We start from the raw sequence: 19,672 nt of genomic DNA, 5'->3' as shown, positions 1-19,672 counted from the left end.
TCTAGTTCAACATACTTGAAAAAAGAATTCCATCTCTAATATCCTAATTATACAACCAACCTTGGCTTGAAAACCTCTTCCAGTGAAAAAGAACTTTTGCATTCTCTCCTGCTCGCTGATATCTGGTGCTGCCTAGATAGCACCAGTTCCTTCCAAGCTCTCAAATTCTATGGTCTGACCAGGGCAAAGTATAGCATCACTTAACATCTTCTTTAGAAGCTTTGTCTCCTCACATCATCTGAGATTATATGAGCTTTCTTGGCTATCACATCACTAGATTCTTGTGAACTTTGAAATCCACAAAAATGCCCAGATCTTCAAACCAGTGTGTAGCACTGCCTCATCATGACTTGAAAACTAATTAACATCCCTTGGCAGAAACTGGCACATTTTAAGTGTGGTGTGAAATTAGGAACACATTTTAAGACAATCCATTGATTTGTTTTGCTTGGTTGTATGTGTCATAAGAATGGCTCTATTGCAGGAAAAAGAACACCTATAGAAGTTTTAAGTTGATTATTATTTTAATTAGGATATTAGAGATTTCAGACTAGAGATCAGAGATATCTTAAAATTCATATCTAAAACTGAACTCAGTAACTTTCCCCCAAAACTTTTTCATCAATATTGTTACCACAACTATTCTTCCAGTCTCAGACTTATTCTGAATTCCCTACTCTCACCCCAGTTATCCAACTGGTTGCCAAAGTTAGATAAGCTATTATACGTTTTCTTGATCTACCAATTAAATTGAGATTAAAATCTGGATTGATATGATCTTGATGACATCACTTTTTCTGGAGTCCCACTAGCCATTCTTTTAATACAATGCAGAACTTTGCTTAGAATTGAAATAAAAGGGTAAGTGACACAGTAGCTAGAGCACCAGCTCTGGAGTCAGGACTGGAGTACAAATCCAGCCTCAGACACTTAATTACCTAGCTGTGTGACCTTGGACAAATCACTTGACCCCACTGCCTTAATATTTTAAAAAAAAATTGAAATAAAGCTTATTGGCCTATAACTTAGAGATTTCATGTTTTTGTATAAAAAAAAAATCAGGATATTTGGCCTTTTCTAATCCTATAGCCTTATCCTCCATCCCACCTCCCCATTCTCCATGCTCTTAAGGATGATCAGACCAGTTAATCAGCAATCACATCTACCAATTTTTTTCAGTACTCTAGGGTATACTTTAAGTCACTGGAGTTGGGTAACTTGAAATCACCAAAGGCAACTAAGTAATCTTTTGTGAGTATTGCTTGCTGCCTTTGTACATGTGTTCCTGTCTTCATTTCAAAAGAATGTTGTTTGGCAAAAAAAACGTATGTAGGTAGAAAGAGTTGGGAAAGCTATGCAATCTTGATCATTTTTCAATATAGCTTTTAAAAACTCAACCTAAACATCTTGGTAGTTTTTAAATCCACAGCACTGCTAGCAATCTTCTTACAGAAAGCTGCAGATATTTAAGGTGTACCTTGAACTATTCCTGACTTTTTTTCCTATCCTTTATTCCTTGGAAAAGATCCCCCCCCACAAATGTTAAGACTTAATACACATATACAAGCTTCTCACAGAGTAAATACTTCTTTTCACCACTCCCTTCAAGTGCCATAAGTAAGGCTCCCTCTGCCCTAAATCTCAGGCTACATATTTAACTACAATTAGGTAACAAAGATGTGATTCAGTTTGGGAAACAAATCCTTGCCTGGGATATACTTCTGCACCTGGCCTAATCTCAGCCTAGAACACAGTAAATTTCTTAGAACCTTCAGGGGGGGAAAAGTGAAGTTAGATTACTTCAGAGAAGGATAGCTAAAATGATTAAGGGAATAGGAACTGAAAAAGCTGCCATGAGAGCAGACTAAAAACCTTTCTAAACAAAAACAGACTAAAAGAGAATGTCAGTGCCTATAAAACTGAAAAGTCTTATTATCCCTAAAATCTGAGGTTAAGTTTGGGGGAGGAGATATCCTTCAACACAGGAATAAACATGGCACTAAATTAATATAATTTTTTGTATTAGACTATTGAAGTTAGTCAATTTAACAAGCATTTATTGAATGTATATACTACATGTTCAATCATGATGATTAGAAGGAACTTCAGAGACAAATGTACAATTCCCCCCATCCCTTTACAGATTAAGAAACCGAGTTCCAGCAACTAAGTGACCTGCCCAAGGTCACAGTTAATGGAGAGGTAGGATTCAAATCCAGGTCTCATGAGTTTTAACCCCAGGGGTATTTCTAGTACACCAGACTGCCCCCCCACAAATAGAAATGTAGAACAGTGTTTTATTAGGGCAGAAGGCTCTAGAGAGGCAGCAACAACTAGATAGGTTTGCCACAGGCTCCTGTAGACTAAGCTATAGGAGTCCACTCCTCCCAATATAGATCAACCTTGGGAAGGGGGGGGTTAGGAACAAAAAATGAACAACTTTAGTTTCTTGACAGTGGTAGCTAATAACAGGAAAGCAGATAGGAGGAAGTTTTTAGCGTGCAAAACTGCATCCTTCCACCACCTTCACCTACCAACCTTTGAATGTTTTAAGCCCCCTCAGCAACCTGGTCCAGAAGGGTGCTCAAAACTAAATCAACACTAAAGTTGTGTGGTGTATGTCTACCCCTCCACCCCCTAAACTTTTAAAGGCAGGAATTTTCTTTATGTTTGCCTAATATGTAATAGGCACTTAAGTCAATGTAATTAGCATTTCCTACTTTTTTATTCTGGACTTTAGTATTATACCCCAAAAAGTTTTGGTTTTTTTTTTAAGCTACCATGTCATACTGTTTAGATCTCAGAGGTACCTAAAATTACCATATTTTAGTGAATTGTACTTTAAACCAAGACTGAATTCATCTTGATGTCAGCTATCTTCATAACACTTAATCTAGGAAAGTTGGTGTGAGTGTAGTGCTTATACATTATAAGGTAAACAAGAGTCCCACAGTATCAATGGCTCTCAGATCTAGGGCTGGGGAGAAAAAGGGCACCTAAGTGATTATAAGTTTGAAATATTAAGCAAGGTAAACAGACAGATTGGGGGAGGCTTTTCTAAGGACTCGCCCTACTCTACTCTTAGCTTACAGGAGCTTATGCCACACAAGAAACAGGCACTCCCAACAACCTAGCTCAGGATGTTTTATTACACATCAGCCAAGACATAGAGGACTACAGGAGAACAAGCTGCCAGTCTTCTCCCAAGCCACTGCTATGAATCAAATCAAGGTTTAGGATCTTGAGGGGATCGAGTCTCAAAACTGCCAAAATCACATAAGGAGAGAGAACACTCCCTTCCCCAAGTCTGTTTATATATTTGCCAGGGGATCAGCTGTAGAACTAAATAAGAAAAGGGTCACTCAGTCACAGGTCAAGGAATAGAAATCTGAACAATTAAGTAGAGGGGAAAGGAGGCACAAGAAACAGTAGTACTGTGGGATAGTTAATATTTGGCTTCTCAGATTGGATCAGAAACAGAGGCATCTATTAAATTTAGGAGAAGAGCTCACATCTCCTTTCCTCAGAAGATACAATATAATATGTGTGTCTAGGGAAAAAGACACATGATTGGCAAAACCAGAAAGATCCTATTCTTGCCAGGATAGACCATGTATCCCTTTCTCCATTCCTATTGTGACCAACATTTCTGCTTTGAGGGATCAGACACTCAAGATTGGGTATCCAGAGCTAAGAAATCTCCCCTAGCCCAACACCCAGAGCTGGTACAGCACCCAGACTCCAGAGAAAATAGGAAACAAGGCACATAGACCCTGGGAGTCAGAGGGAAACATCAGTGTAGAGATACACAATATCATCAGGGGAAAAAGGGGATGGCAAGAAAACATGGTCCATAAAGATAGTAAGCAGGTAACTTAACTAGCAGCAGACAACTGGGGTGATGGTGGTAAAAGACTCAGAGCAACTTGAATAATCGGTCCCATTACCAGAAACAACAGCCTCAATGGCTACAGTGGGACCATGCTGGTATGAGTAGTCTTGGATTGAGTGTTAGGAAAGAAAAAGGGAAGGGGGCAGAAGAGAAGTGGAACAGGCAGCTACTCCACAGGCTCACCACCCCTCCCTGCCCCCATGGCTCTGCTGACTTCAGGTGTTCACTTGTGGCTGGGGATGGAAGGTAAGGGTGAAGAATTTCACATGATCAAACACTGCTCGCCACTGGCACTTGCAGGGCCCGACAGATTCAAGGTGTCAAGGTCAAAATTGAAGCCAGGGGGCTAGAGAGAAAGGATAAGGGAACAGACTTAAGACTTTTCCATGTTCTAAATCAGGACACCCACTTTCCATTCCCAAGGCTTACCTACAACCTTTCAACATATGACTAATGAGCTCCTTCACTGTTCTGAGTTCACTGCTTAAGTAGAACTCTGGAAGTGGGGATTCTAATAACCACCCAGAAGAGGAAAAAGATACTTACCGTTTCCCCTGCAAGCTCCTTTGGGGGATGGCCCAAATCCTGAAGCTACAAGATAAAGAATTGATAAAATATTGTATAAAATATCTCAGACATACTAGGCAACAATAAATGGCTGTAGAATAAGGAAACTGAGAAAATCCAAATAGCTCAGTCCCCAGAGGGGAACCAGAACCACTTCTTCATATCTTCTTTTGTGTTGTCTCATTTTCACTCTTCCTCACTTAGCAAACTACACATACAGCATGCAAGCGTGAACAAATTGTTGCCAGCGGAGAAAGACAGGCTCTGGTGTCCTTCTTAAACCCCACCTTGCAGTACCTCAACAGGAACACCTCAGACATGGGAAAAGCCACCTAAACCCTTCTGTCCTTCATGATCAGAGTTTTTAAACAGTAACAGCAATGACAGAAGATGCAAAAATGGGTCCTCACCTGCTGCATAAGATCTAACACCATCTCAAAGCGGGCCTTCTGGGTAGCCTCGCTGTCTGCAGCTGTCTCTTTTTCAAACTGCTCACAAATCTTGCCCATGACGTTGTGCTGTTCCTGATACTTCTCAAATTGTTCTGGGGACAGTGCTTCACGATGACTCTGCAGCCATTCTGGGTACTGAAGAAAAAGAAAAGTGAGGAGGTAGCCAGGCAAAGAACTGCAAGTGTTAATGTCAAAAGATGAGGCAGGTGTGCAAAGGACATATTGTGAAGAACTGCAATGATTTATATTTCCATTAATACTTGGCACTCATTTCTTCTCCAAATATGATCTTCCCAAAGATATTATAAGTACTTTGAGGGCAATTTTATTTTTCTTTTGAATCGCTTAATACCTAAAGTAGTACTTGAAGATACAGCCGACACTTAGAAGTTAGAAGAAATAAGATGGGCCGCTGCTTAGAATGTAATCATTCTTGTACCAATAGCACCTGCAGTGATTTCTTCAGGGCAGTAGAATAGAATAAAGGTCAGAGAAGCCACTACCAACTATATTGGGTCTGGTCAAGCCACTTTAAGTCATGCTACCAAGGAAGCAGAGATGAATCTAGAAAGACAAAGGTGGACACCAAAGGCTCACTAACTTTCTCTGTTATTTCTTTTAGTGATGGATATAATACATCCTTAGATAATAGGTTCTGCATAATGCTTTGCATAATGGGGAGTATATTGCCTTCTCCTTCCCCTTCTTCTATGCCTATCCCCTCCATGGCCTTAGTCAGCTCCTCTTCAGTCATGCCGGAGTTCTGAAAAGAACAGAAGAAAGGTGAATAAGAATGAATAGCATCATGAGATAACTCACCATTTCATAGAGGAGACTAAGGTTTAAAAGGGATTGTAATTTGCTACTGGTTCTAATTATACACATTTCAGATGAACATAGCAACTTCTATTTTCCTGGAGTTAGAAACTAGTATATGTCATTAAGGCAGAGTTCCTTCATATTTTTCCCTGACATGGCCTTACCTGAAGGTCAGTGGCATTCTTTGCTAGTCCACTTAGTGTTTCCTTCAGGCAGGAAGCAAACTCTTGTTGGGATGTTGTATCACTGCCTGAGAAAATGAAAGGGCAAGAGTCACTAAGCTGTATGACTTCTGCATTTCAAATTATTGGTGCTATGTAGACACATCCTTGGGTTTAGAACTCCCTAGCCCCTCCAAACTTTAAGAACATGATCTTGCCAGAAGTAATTTGCATGGTCATAAATATTCAAAGGTTATACATTAATCCATAACCCACATCAAAATTGGAGATAATTTTTCCTGCTTCTAAATATATGGACTAAGGAGTTGGATAAGCACTGGCCCTGAGTCAGGAGTACCTGAGTTCAAATCCTGCCTCAGACACTTAATTACCTAGCAGTGTGACCTCGGACAAGTCACTTAACCCCATTGCCTAAAATAAAAAAAAAAATATGTGGACTTCCTGTACCCTTTTTTGTACTACTCTTTATTTGCTCTCACTTCACTGAGCAGAAATTGCCTAAGAAGAAAATGTGTTAATACTGAAGATTTTGAAACAAACTACCATTTTGAGAAGCTAGATAGGAAAACTGTCAGCCAGGGTGCCCCACTGCTCTCACCCACTCTCCCTGCTGCCTCTGAGAGTTTCTGGAATTGCTCTACTAGATGGGGTTCCTCCTCAGCCAGCTCCTTCATAGCCTTCTCAAACTCTGCAGTGGCTTGGCACGCTAGCTCACTGTCAAACAGTTCCTGAAAAAACTCTTGGGAGGCAAAGAGGGGATCCTGCAAACAGAGTAAGGAGAGACTCAAGTTAGCAAGTTAGGCTTCACAATGTCTAACCTCAGATTTGAAGCAGGTCTCTGGTTCTTTCAGTCACAGGTTCTTAATTTTCTAGGGAGATAGCAAAAAGAGACCTGGCTCAAAAAGATCCTATTATATAAAATGTTCTCAGATCTTTGAACTTTCCTCTACCCCAGCTTTTCTTCTCCCCTTCTCCCTCCCCCAATCCATTTCAAAAGAGCTTAGACCTGAAGAGGCAATCCAGAAGTACTAAATCCTAATGCCAAGCCCCTCCTCCCCTTCCCTTCGGCCTACAGAGCCTCAGTCCAACTTGGGTTAAGAGCCAGTCAACCACCCCCACACCCTCCCCTAGTGGGTAGATTTTGTACTTTAGCCGTGTCTGCGGAGGATCTCTTCTGGGAACCTGAAGCGTCAGGGGCCGTGGTGGTAGGAGGGGATGCTGGGGAGGGTTTGGCTTTATCGAAATCATCAAGGGCACCTTTAGAAACAAGAGATATGTGTGTATGTATGGGGGGGGGAGTCTCGTGGGTAATTCTGTGGGAGAGGCACTAGTGCAAAAGTCACCTACCAGATTTTCCTTCATTTTCTCCTCCCTTTTCAAACCTCACACGATCCAGTTTAGTGGAAACGGAGGGTTACTTAGGGGCTGGGCAGCCTCCTATGTTTAAGGGCCCAAGGGAGGGGGCGGTGCATGCCCCAGAGAAAGTACCTTTAGCACCTGTGCCCAAGGCAAGGCAAGTAGGCTTTGCCCCACAGAGGTAACTCCTGGGAGCAGTGGGCTCTCATTTTCATCCCAAAGTTCCTGAATGAGTAACTCTGGTGAGACTGCATGCACGGGGGAGGAACGCCTCACACGCACCCGCCTGTCCGCGAGCACACCCCGGCTCCGGCCCGGGCCCATTCACCCCCAGGCAACTGCAGGGACTTCCCGGAGGCCCCCGGCTCTGCAGCCGGCTACTCCCGGTGTCGGTGCCCAGGCGCCTTCGCCCCCAGAACGGCCGCTGGTGAGGGGCGAGCGGGCGGCTCCGGGGCCGCTGCCCCGCGGCGGGGGGCGTCCGGGCCGCCGGCTCCGCCGCGCTCGGTTCCACTGACCCGGGGGCGACCCCCCACCCCGAGGGGGAGGCCCCCGGGGCCGCCCGCGGGCAGGAGCGAGGAGCCGCAGGGCGGCAGTTGCGGGCCCGGGGCCGCCGCCGCCGCACCTGCCCGCCCCGGGAAGAGGCGCCACTCGCCCAAGCACCCGGGCAGCCGGGCTCGGCGGCCCCTCCTCGCGACAGCCCCCGGCCGCCCCCCGCGCCCGGGCCTCGCGGCGCCCCCCGCCCGGCCCTCACTTTCCAGAAGCTCGTCCATCTCCGGGTCGGCGCCGGACGCGCTCTCCTCCGCCGCCGCGGCCATCTTGCTGCCTCCGGCTTGCCGTAGAAGGCCGGGCGCCCGGCGGCCCCCCGCGCGCTCCGCCCTTCCACCCGCGGCCCGGCCCGGCGCGGCCAATGGGGAGGGAGGCGCGCCGCCGCCGCCATTTTTAAAGAGGCAGATGACCTCACTCCGCCCCCGCGCCCGCGGCCGCCCCCGCCCCCGCCCCCGCCCGGCCCGCACCTGGCGGAGCCCGGCCCGGCCCCGCCCCCGCCCCCGCTGGAGGCTGCGCGGCTCGTGCTCCCCCCCCCCCCCCCCCCCCCCGGCCCGGCCCGGGCCGCCCGACCCCGCCACGGGCGACGGGGACCCAGCGCCGCGCGTTCTGAGTAAGTGGTTGTTGGCCCGAATTGAACCTACGGCCCAAACCACGGAAAATGGCATTTAGATCATCATTTGAAGCCAAGTCTTGCCCCTTCCTTTTCTCACCTCCCGACGCCCGGGCCCAGCCTCGCCACAGCTGGAGCTAATGACAGCGGGCTGGCTCGCCCCAACATGGCCTGCCTCCTAGGAGCTGAACTGACTGCACTCTTCTCTTTGTAGCGTCCTCCGCGCCACCCTCACAGTTCGGGTCTTCACCACCCCATCGCCACCCCTCCCTTGTACTTGACAGCCCCCTCCTCACCTCAATTTAAGCTTCTTGATGGAAGGGCCTAGTTGCATTTGGGTATTTTTGTTTGCTGGGTTGCCTTTAAGCCGTCAACAACGGATTTTGGGGACTTGCGGTTTCACTGATGTGCTGAGCTCTCTTCAACGGTGCACATCCTCAGCTTAAGGGTTTTAGAGCTTTACCTAGAACTGAGAGTAAAGTGACTTGCCCACATCACACAATATTGTCAAAAGGAGAAAATGAATCCAGATCTTGATTCCAAGATAGGCCACTATTAATCAACAAACAACCAATATTAAGTTCCTTCTTGATAACAAAAATGAAATAGAGCCTACACTTAAGGAGTTTAAAGCCTGCCTAGAGAAACAATCATACGTACAGATACAAAATCTATCCGAAGCGTCAGGGCACGGTCCAATGAGGGACCAGTCACACACGATTGCAGGGACTTGGGGAGCTCATTTCCAGAAGCTGCAGAAGATCTGGAACAGCTTGCATAGCAGAGAATAAACAGGTGGCTATAATTATGTCCCATCCATTTACCTCTAGTGAAGAAAACACCTTTGTACATACAAAAGGCACTAAATAACCAAATAACATGTCTTTCCTGGTGATGGTCAAATCATGGACTACTTTGTGATACTTTTTTGGGGTAGGATGTGATAACAGTGACTGCAGCAGCCAGCCTGCCACCTGTGGCCTATCTCCAACTACCCATCCCCCCCCCACTCCCATACCCTGGGTCAACATGTGCTATGAACATGGCATCTGGTTCTTTATCTCTTTGTATGTTTTCTTTACTGCTCTTAGGTGCTGAGTATTAGAAATGGAACAGACTAAGCTGCAATCTTGTGAGATCTCAAAAGATCTTGGAACTATAGTTCATACCACAATTTGTCAGAAACTGATTCCTAAAGAACAATCTAAAGGATCAGCAGCTCAATCAGTCAATATTTATAAACACCTACTATGTGCTTATAAATATATTTATAAGCACCTATTACACACTGTGCTAAGTGCTGAGAATTCAAAAAGGAAGCAAAAAGAGAGATAATGCCCTAAAGGAATTTATCATTTAATAGGGGAAGATAATATACAAATAAATCTATACAAAGGAAATTATACACAGGATAAATAGGAAATTAGACAGGGGTTGTGAAAGACTTCTTATAAAAGATAGCATTTTAGTTGGGATTTAAAAGAAGCCAGAGAAGTCAGTAGTTGGAGTTGAGGAGGGGGTACTTTCCAAGCTTGGGAGACAGCCAGAAAAAAGCATTTGGAGCAGAGGCACACTGGATTCTGAATTGATGAGTATCTGCCAGGTACTTCCAGGGGAATCAAATGCTAAGAAGACTGGAAAGGTAAGATTTGGCTAGGTTCTGAAGGTTTTAAATGCCAAACAGAGCATTTTGTATTTGATCTTGGAGGTAATAAGGAACTACTGAAGTTTACTGGGTAGGAAAATGACTTGGACAGTCTGCCAGCACCATATCAGGAAACTGAATCACTTTCTTTTCAATTGTCTTAGGAAGATTCTGAAGATCACCTGGCAGGAGAAAAGATATCAGACACTGAGGTCCTTTCTTGAGCTAAACTGAAATACATTCCAACATTACTACAAAGAGTACAACTATGATGGACTGGACACCCTTTGTTAGGCACCTATTGGATTGGTATTGTTGGAATGCTAGGCATATGCTAACCAAAAAAACTATTTTATGGAGAACCCACACAGGGCAAGTGCTCATAAGAGGGTCAGAAGAATCGATCCCTAGACATCCTGAAGGCCTCATTGAAGAACTTTATAACTGATTATACCACATGGGAGACACTGGAACAGGACCGCCCAGCATGGCCTGCCCTCATCAGGAAGGGTGCTGTACTCTATGAGACAGAATTGAAGAAACTCAAAGGAAACCTGACATTTGTAAGTTTAGAGTACCCACCCCAGGTATTCACATGGACTATTTGGACCCAACTTGTGGTAGAGCACTCCAAGCTTATATTGGTCTGATCAGCCACACTGTGATTTGTCTCAAACACAGTGATGTCATTTTGGTCTTCTTCAATAACGAAGGACAAGAACCAAGTTCCTGGAGCGGCTAGGTGGCCCAGTGGATAGAGCACCGGCCCTGGAGCCAGGAGTACCTGGGTTCAAATCCGGCCTCAGACATTTAATAATTACCTTGCTGTGTGGTCTTGGGCAAGCCACTTAACCCCATTTGCTTGCAAAAACCTTAAAATAAATAAGAAAATTACTTTGATAGTTAAATGGATGCTGGATTGAAGTGGGGAGAGAGACCTTATGAAGAACCCCTAGCAAGCTATTGCAAGAGTCTATTCACTGCAGAACAATTTGTACAGTGACAATACTGTAAAGATAAACAGCTTTGTAAGACTTGGGAAATCTAAATGTAGCAACTAAACAGTACTAGAGGACTTATGATGAAACATATATAGATAGCTCTTGATAAGAGGTGAAAGCTGCTGAGACAGATATCCATGTATATATGCAAATATATGTAGACAAATGTATATTTATAAATTTTTTCTTTAAAACCTAGCCAATGCTGAAATTTGTTTTATGTGATCATACATATTTCTTTTATTATTATTATTATTTTATTTTGGGGGGGGTTGCAGGGCAAATGGGGTTGGGTGCCTTGCCCAAGACCACACAGCTAGGTAATTATTAAATGTCTGAGGCCGGATTTGGACCCAGGTGCTCCTGGCTCCAGGGCCGGTGCTCTGTCCACTGCACCACCTGGTCACCCCTATCATTATTATTATTATTATTATTATTATTATTATTATTATTATTATTATTATTATTTTGGTTTGGTGTTTTTTGGTTTTTGAGGGGCAATAGGGTTTGGGTAACTTGCCCAGGGTCACACAACTGGGTGATTGTTGGGTATCTGGGGTCAGATTTTGGCTTGGGTGCTCCTGGCTCCAGGGTCAGTGCTCTGTCCACTGTGCCACCTGACTGCCCCTATTATTATTTTTTATTTTTATTTTAATTTTTTTCTCTTTATTGCTCATGAGGGTCTATATTGGGGTGGGCATTATGTTTACTCTTAAGAATATTTTAGTATGATAAAACATCATTTATACAAAAATAAAAAGAAAGAAAAATAAAAATAAAAGTTAGAAAGAGGCTTTTTTTTGACAAGGCAAATGGGGTTAAGTGACTTGCCCAAGGTCACACAGCTAGATAATCATCAAGTGTCTGAGGCCAGATCTGAACTCAGGTCCTCCTGACTCCAGAGCCATTTCATGGATAAATTCACTACATGGACATTCAAAGTTGTAAATATTAGTGGTACATTTCCCTCCATCCTATTTTTCTTCATTATTTATCCTTCCATTTCCTTAATCTACTCACAGCCTGAGACCTTCTCTTATCCTCTTTCCCATCCTCTGATTGATTATTGCCCTTCATAATAAAAGACTATGACACTGGCATGACTTGCACATTATATTGATTATAATGAGGGGAGTGTTGTGCAAAGGCATCTTTTTCATTCTCTTCTAGAACCATCTTCACCTCATGGCCTGATTTAATAGGAAACAGGATTTCTGGTGATGATGTTTTCCAGAACAGTTGATTCAATTCACAGATTCAACAATATGTAGAACAATTAATTTTTCCATATTTTTGCATATTTGCTAATTTAATAGGTATGAGGTGATTCCTCATGATTATTTAATTTGCATTTCTCTGATTATTAGTGATTTTGAACATTTTGGGATGGTCCCTGAAAGTTTGTGTTACTTCTTTTAAAAAAAAAAAACTTTCGACCATTTGTCCATTAGGATTAATTCTTAATTTTATAAATCTGTGTCAATTCTCTGTAGAGCTTGGATGTCAGACTACTCAAGAGTTATTTAATACTAAGATTTTCTCTCAACCAGATTAATTTAAACACCACTAACAAGCAGTAGAAAAGAAGAAGGAGAAATAGAAGAAAAGAATAATTTGAAGTGTGTTTTTTTAAGACTAGGGAAGAAAAGATTAATTGTAGGCAACTGGGCAAAAGACAGTAGGAGACTTTAGGTCTTTCGAGTATAGTCTTCTCCATGTTAATGAGGAACCACAGTGTTATCGTAATGCATAACACTGGGCAAAGCATCCAGCATAATTTTTACAGAGGAAAACTTGTGACAATTTGGTAAAACTAACCTGTCTCTCAATCAAATTGTTTATACAGTGATTTTATGGCAGTAATCTTTTGCCAGTAAGGTAAAAGCCAACCTGTCTCTCAATGCTAATTCTTAATCTACAAACCATTTTAAAATCCCTTTCCTTATCCTATCCCTCACCATCGTAGAAGTCTTTTATGTCCTTCTAGCTGTATATGTTGTTCCCTCTTTAACCCAGTTCAGATGAAAATAAGGTTTTATTACTACCAATCCTCCACCCCTACTTGATTCTTCTATCAGTTCCTTTTACACCTCATTTGTATAATTGTTCCTTTTTGCCTCTCCTTACTGAATTTTATTTTTTAGAATGTACTTATTATGCTCAGCTCAGTCTGAGACTTTCTTTCAGACTACCCAAGTAATGATGACAGTCTTAACAGTACTGATAATATTTTCACACAAAAGTTTGATCTTATTGAATCCCTCATAATTAGTCTTTGTTTACCTTATTTCCAATGAATCTCATATGTCAAATTTTCCATTGATTTTTTTTTTAATCACAATACTTTAAAGTCTTTCAGTTCAATGGCTTTTTTTTTTTTGTTCAGGTTAATACTTAAATTTGCTGGGTAAGTTAATTTTGGTTATTAATCCCAACCTTTTGCTCTTTGAAAAATTATGTTCCAAGACCTATATAGTCTTCTGATATAGAAGCTCTAAGTCTTCTACGATCCTGATTGTCACACTGGTTTTTAAATTGCTTTTTTTGTTGCTGTTGCTTATATTTTCTCCTTAACCTGGAAGCTTTGAAATTTGGTTATGAGATTCCTGTAAGTTTTTTTTTTTTCCTGGGATCTCTTTCTGGTGATGATCAGTGGACTTTTTCTATCTTTACTCTCTTGTTCTAAAATTTAAAGGCAATTGTCCTTAATAGTTTCTTATAATATTGTATCAAGACTTCTTGTGGTTGTAATTTCCAGATAGTGTAACAAATCTTATGCTTTTCCTTGATCTATCTTCAGATTAGTTGTTTTTCAAATAAGGAATTTCACATTCTCTTCTATTTTTCATTCTTTTGATTTTTATTATTTATGTTTTATTATTTTTTGGTCTCTTATAACCTCATTATCTTCTCCTTGTGCAATTCTAGTTTTCAAGGAGTTAGTTTTTTTTCTTTTTCCAATTACATGCAATGGTAGTTTTTCAACATTCATTCATTTGTAAATTTATGAGTTCCACATTTTTCTACCACCCTGCCCATGGTGGCAAACAGTCTGGTAAAAGTTGTATGGAGGTAGCTAGGTATAATGCAGTGGATGGATCATTGGCCTTGGAATCAGGAGGATGGGAGTTTAAATCAACCTCATACACAGTGTGACCTTAGGGAAGTCACTTAACCCTGATTGCCTCACATCAAGAGCCATCTTCAGCTGTCCTGATCCACATATATCAGGTTACTGGACACAGAAGGTTTTGGAGGAGAAAGTTTACTACTTTTCTCTGAATATGAACCTACATTTTCCCTAACCCATAGTAGTTGTTTATGGTTGGGTTCTTTCTCCTTTACTTACTCATTTTTAGTTTTATTTAATTTTTAGCAGCTTATTATTGTAATGGGTTCTAGCTCAGGGGTATGAGGAATGTTGTTCCAGACTTCAGTCATTCTTATAATTTTCTGAGCTCTATTGGGAACCCAACCTTAAGCACTTCTCTCCATCACCAAGCCACTGTTATCTTCTCCCCACTCTTTCCCCCCTACCCAGTTTGGAAAATGCTCTAGTTCCCTGTGGTCCCTCCCTCAAATGGCTGCAAATTTCAGCTCTCTCCCTTGCCCTGAAGCTAAAGCCAGAGACTTGTCTTTCAGGGGCTAAGTGCCTACAGCCAGCAGGGTCCCCACCCCTCTACTGCTCACAGCAGCCCCAAGAATCTGTCTGGTCAACAGAGTTGGACTTGGGACAGGGATGGCAGTCCCCATCACTCTCTGGAAGCCAAAGTCCTTTAGGCCAAGGCTTCCTGGAGAATTAGTTAGCCCAGGGTTTATTTGTTGATTCAGGTGAGTCTGCCTGGAGGTGCTTGCTTCTCCTGGGCAGAACCTCCTATTCTCTGGAAGAGTAAGACCTCCACTGCTGGAAGCAGGATCTTTGCTGAGGTCCTCTCCAGTTGTCTTAGGACAATTGCTTACCCCTGACTTTTATTTCTGCTTTTTGTTCACTATGAGGTAATGTCTTTCTTTGGGGGTAAATTCTGGAATTTTGTGACATATTCTTTCTTTTCTGAACCTAAGCATTCTGAGAAGGGATTCATAGGCTTCTCAAGATGATCAAAAGGGTCCTTGACACACAAAAATGGAAGAAGCTGTGATTATTTAGTCCACAGCAATTGCCAAAAGAATACTTTATAGAGCTAGACCAGATAATGAAATTCATTTGGAGAAACAAAATATTTAGAATCTCTAGATAAATGATGATTAAAAGTAAGAATTTAGGGAGAAAAGGCCTTTGAGATCTCAAATTACACTACAAAACAATAATCATCAAAACTATTTTGTCCTGGTTTAAAAAAATGGAACAGTAGATTTATGAAACTGATTAGATAAGGAAGAAGTGTAAACAAAAGAACTCAATAAACCATATTCAATACACTTTAGAACATAATTTACTTATTTTTATTTCTTTTTGGCAAAAACTGCTAGGAAAACTGAAAAGTGACTTGGCAGAAATTAAGTTTAGATGAGGTGTTCCTAACTTGTAGTCATAAATTTATTTAAATTTGGTAACTATATTTCAATATATTTGGTTTTCTTTGCAAGCCTACATATTTTAAAAAATGAATCTGATAAGTCCATAGACTTCAGTAGACTGCCAAAGAGTTACAGGACATTAAAAAACATTTAAAAGCCATAGACTAGGGGCAGCTAGGTAGCACAGTGGGTAGAGCACTGGCCTTGGAGTCAGAAGACCTGGGTTCAAATGTGATCTCACTTATTCCCTAGCTGTGTGATCTTGGGCAAGTCACATAACCCCATTGCCTTGCGAACAACAACAAAAAAAGAGCCTTGATACAAAATCTATGAAAGATCACATACCATAAGAAAAAAAAGAATTAGATCAATTACTTTTTACAGTAATGACTAGGGAGTTAAGATAGATACTACAAAAAAGAAAACATGATTTTGATTAAATGAAACTGAAAAGTTTTTGTAGACATAAGATCAATGTAACCAAGATAAGAAAGGAAGCGACTGACTGAAACAGCATGGTATCATGGATAAAATTCTGGACTTGCAATCAAAAATAGGTGGCAAACAAAGCTGACTTTTATCTATTGGGGAATGGCTAAATACATTATGGAACACGAATGGAATAGATTACTGAGCTATAAGGAGCAAGAATAATAATTGCAAAATGTATGGGACAATTTACGTGGGACTTATTTGATATCAAATACTACTTTTTCCCCTTGGTTTTTCTTTGTTATAAAAGGCACACTCACTGGGTATGGTTGGGGGAAATTACTCCAGTCAACTTTCTAAGACCATGAGTTGACCTGAAATAACAAGCGCTGAGAGAGAGAATTTCTTTATGGGAGTTCTCTGTGTCAACTATGTCAACACAATCACAAGTGCAGTTACTATCCCTTATTGCTCCTTCAGCACTACACTAAGTATCCTTTACACTGTAGAGATTAACAAATATCAGGTGAATGAATCCCTTAATTAATGGGAAATGGGGTGAGAATTAAGGATCATAAGGATGGATCAAGAGAAACATATAATAAACCAGGCTACTCAAGTAGTAAATCCACTTTATTAAATGCAAGAAACAAAACTCATGAATAGGAACAGTGACAAAGGATACATTAATATGAAAATGTGCTATTTTGAGAATCAGCTGGATCTCAGAACAGAACTCTGTCCAATGGGTAAAAAAAGGGTAGCTATCTTTCTATGGAACAAAGATATAAGAATAAGTTCCATGGTCTAAGTAAATCCAGTCAGTCCTATGTGTACACAATCTTGTGGGGGGACAGAAACAACAGGATTAGAGGGACAAGGTTGTTGGATGAATGGCTGCTTCTTTGCTCCATGGAATCTTCAATCTCTTATCAACAGATCTTAGCTGGGGAGGGAGTGGTAAAGATACAAATTATAGTAACCATGAAAAAAACCAAGGGTTGTGAAGGAGCAGGTATTAAGCCTTAAACATCTCAACTGACCACAGTAAGGGAAGAAAGGAAACCAAGGAATTGGAAATAAAAAACTTAGGGTGGGGAAAATTAGAAATGAGGATTCATGACAGATGAGAATATGGGGGATCTTCTCTGTGAAGAATCACCAATTCTATACTTCATTCATATCCCAGCACAGAGCCTCAGCGGAACTGCAGAGGACTGATTCTTAAACCAATCACATCTTTGCCAATTTCTGTCACCTAAGGAAAAGAATAGAAAAAAAAAGGTGAGTAAACCAGAGAGAAGTTTGGAGAATCTAAGGATGAGAGGAATCGACAAGATATTTATGTGGGGTGAGTCTAAGAACATATGTACTCCCCTCTACTCAGCAAGGGTGAAGACTTATGTGGGACTTATCTGATAAGTTGTTTTTATTGAACTACTTTTTCCCCTTAGTTCTTTCTTCATATTCTTTGGTATGGGGCAGTAAAGAAGGGGTACAAAAGAAAAATCTGTCCTTGAGGAGTAATCTTTGACAGAACTTACTGTGGTGACACGGCAAATCTGGCCCTGAAACTCAGGAGAGTAGCAAGCCCCACTGAGGGGACACTTTTCCACTGGCTTGCCACGGTAAATAGGTCGGTAGGATGCAGCACAGATGTCAAAAGGGTTGTGCATGTCATAATTGAGCTGGTAGGCATCTGTGGGATTCTTCTCACAGGCTGACAGGATCTTTCGAGTCTAAGGGGTATTTGAGAAAGTGAAGGTAATGGTTCAGTGAAAATCCTTCTACCACCCCCTACCTTATTTAGCAGTTTTGGGCCCCTTGTTGCCATTGCTGTGAATAAAGCCCCCCAACCAATTTAAAGCTTTTTATAAAAGGCCCAAATTGTGACTAGTGTGGCAACACTAAGAAGTTAAATCACATTCCCGTGATCATAAAACCAGTATGCATCAGAGGAGAGATCTGAACTCAGGTCATTCTGACTCTGAGGCTAGCTCTCTATGCACTAAATGATGCTGCTACACTAAAGAATACATACCCCCAAGTTATTTAAGAGATACTGTTCCTCATCTAACCTTTCTGGAGAGCAATTTGGAATTACACCTAAAGGGCAATAAAAATGTGCATACCCTTTGATCCAGCAATATCACTACTGGGTCTACACCCTGAAGAGATCATGAAAAAGGATAAAAACATCACTTGTACAAAAATATTCATAGCAGCTGTCTGTGGTAGTAAAGAATTGGAAACTGAGTGAATGTCCATCAATTGGGGAATGGCTGAACAAACTGTAGTATACATTATGGAACACTATTGTTCTATTAGAAACCAGGAGGGATGGGAATTCAGAGAAGCCTGGAAGGATTTGTATGAACTGATGCTGAGTGAGATGAGCAGAACCAGAACACTGTACACTGTAACAGCAACATGGGAGTGATGATCAATCATTTTATCAGAACAATCAGGGACAATTTTGGGGTATCTGTGCTGGAGAATATCATCTGTATCCAAAGAAAGAATTGTGGAGTTTAAACAAAGACCAAAGACTATGACCTTTAATTTAAAAAAAGTTACCTTATTATGTAATTTTGCTGTTATATTTTATTTTTTCCCTTAAGGATATGATTTCTTTCTCAACCTATTCAATTTTGATCAATGTATAGCATGGAAACAATGTAAAGGCTATCAGACGCTTTCTGTGTGTGGGGGGAGTGAGATTAGGGGAAAAAAATTGTAAAATTCAAAATTCAAGAGATACTGTTCCATGGGGTAAAGGAGAACATCTATTCTTCTTGTTCTCTGTCTCTCATCCAACTGAAAAAATATAGCTTTTGACCCATAGTCTTTTATAAGCTTGGCATATTTCTTCTCAGTCTTGGAGGGAACTAATGGGAACACTGCTATTTTGGATGAGGGATGGAATGAACACACACACACACACACACACACACACACACACACACACACAGTTGTAGTGTTTTCTTTTTCTTAATATAGAAAGAAGGGTGTTTGTGGAATTTTGAAGTACTAAACTTAACATTTCTGGGGGCATGTAATCAGTCTTCTTGTTGGCCCCATGTCCAGTTGTTTAATGTTAGTCTCTTTCCAACAACATCTAGATGAGCAAACACAATCTTTCCTCAGTCTCCAGAGCCAAAGAAGTACCAACAAGGACTCATCTGCCTCCATGGTACCTGTTGTGGGGGCAGAGATCCTAGGATTTCTTCTGAATATACTTGACTAATTTTGATTTCCCTCATAATTGTCTATGAAAGTGCAGTGCTAATTACCTGCTGGGACACCTCAGGCTTGGGACCCAGCTCTAACAGGCGCCGTGCAAAGGTAGCAGCAGTCTTGAAGTTCTTGAGTTTAAAAAAGAGATTAAGAGCTGTACGAAGGACAAGGATCATATGCACAGGTTGCAGATTGGAGTGGGTGAAGTAAGCTGCCATCTAGTGGGGAGAAAAGAAAATATGATTAATGCTCAAGTTCTGGAGGCTTGAAAGGTCAGGTTGGTGCTTAAGTTTGTCCACAGGACAAAATATGTTAGAAAGAAAGACACTACGACCTGATTTCAAAGCAGAAGGGCTTCTTTCTTTCATGGTTTGGGGGAGGTAGGCATATAGGATGTCATATTCCTTTGCCAAGG

General features: G+C 41.6%; 2 protein-coding genes and 1 long non-coding RNA gene across 4 annotated transcripts in view; 1 reads left to right on the top strand and 2 right to left on the bottom strand.

Moving 5' to 3' along the window:
• Positions 1 to 2,040: 2,040 nt before the first annotated feature.
• Positions 2,041 to 8,126, bottom strand: PEX19 (peroxisomal biogenesis factor 19). Its single transcript, XM_074223103.1, has 8 exons — positions 8,020 to 8,126; positions 7,060 to 7,169; positions 6,511 to 6,673; positions 5,895 to 5,980; positions 5,513 to 5,674; positions 4,870 to 5,046; positions 4,439 to 4,483; positions 2,041 to 4,238 (listed from the first exon to the last, which is right to left on the bottom strand). Exons 1-8 carry the CDS (start codon positions 8,081 to 8,083, stop codon positions 4,155 to 4,157), a joined length of 891 nt encoding a protein of 296 aa, XP_074079204.1. The 5' UTR covers positions 8,084 to 8,126; the 3' UTR covers positions 2,041 to 4,154.
• Positions 8,127 to 13,907: 5,781 nt separating this feature from the next.
• The window catches only part of LOC141513351 (uncharacterized), a 32,987-nt gene continuing 27,222 nt past the window's right edge, over positions 13,908 to 19,672 (top strand). For both annotated transcript variants that reach the window (XR_012475773.1, XR_012475772.1), the window contains exon 1: positions 13,908 to 17,304. This is a non-coding gene — a long non-coding RNA (uncharacterized LOC141513351). The remainder of the gene's footprint in view (positions 17,305 to 19,672) is intronic.
• Positions 16,636 to 19,672, bottom strand: part of COPA (COPI coat complex subunit alpha) — a 40,116-nt gene continuing 37,079 nt past the window's right edge. Inside the window, exons 31-33 of the mRNA XM_074223080.1 lie at positions 19,314 to 19,475; positions 17,565 to 17,759; positions 16,636 to 17,278 (exon numbers count right to left, since the gene is read on the bottom strand). Of these exons, the coding sequence (XP_074079181.1) occupies positions 17,219 to 17,278; positions 17,565 to 17,759; positions 19,314 to 19,475 (417 nt within the window). The 3' untranslated portion in view covers positions 16,636 to 17,218. The remainder of the gene's footprint in view (positions 17,279 to 17,564; positions 17,760 to 19,313; positions 19,476 to 19,672) is intronic.

This window comes from Macrotis lagotis, chromosome 2 (genome assembly GCF_037893015.1).
Source record: "Macrotis lagotis isolate mMagLag1 chromosome 2, bilby.v1.9.chrom.fasta, whole genome shotgun sequence".
NCBI lineage: Eukaryota > Metazoa > Chordata > Mammalia > Peramelemorphia > Peramelidae > Macrotis > Macrotis lagotis.
The sequence above is the reverse complement of the archived record's forward strand: the minus strand, read 5'-3'. Positions and strand labels throughout refer to the sequence as shown.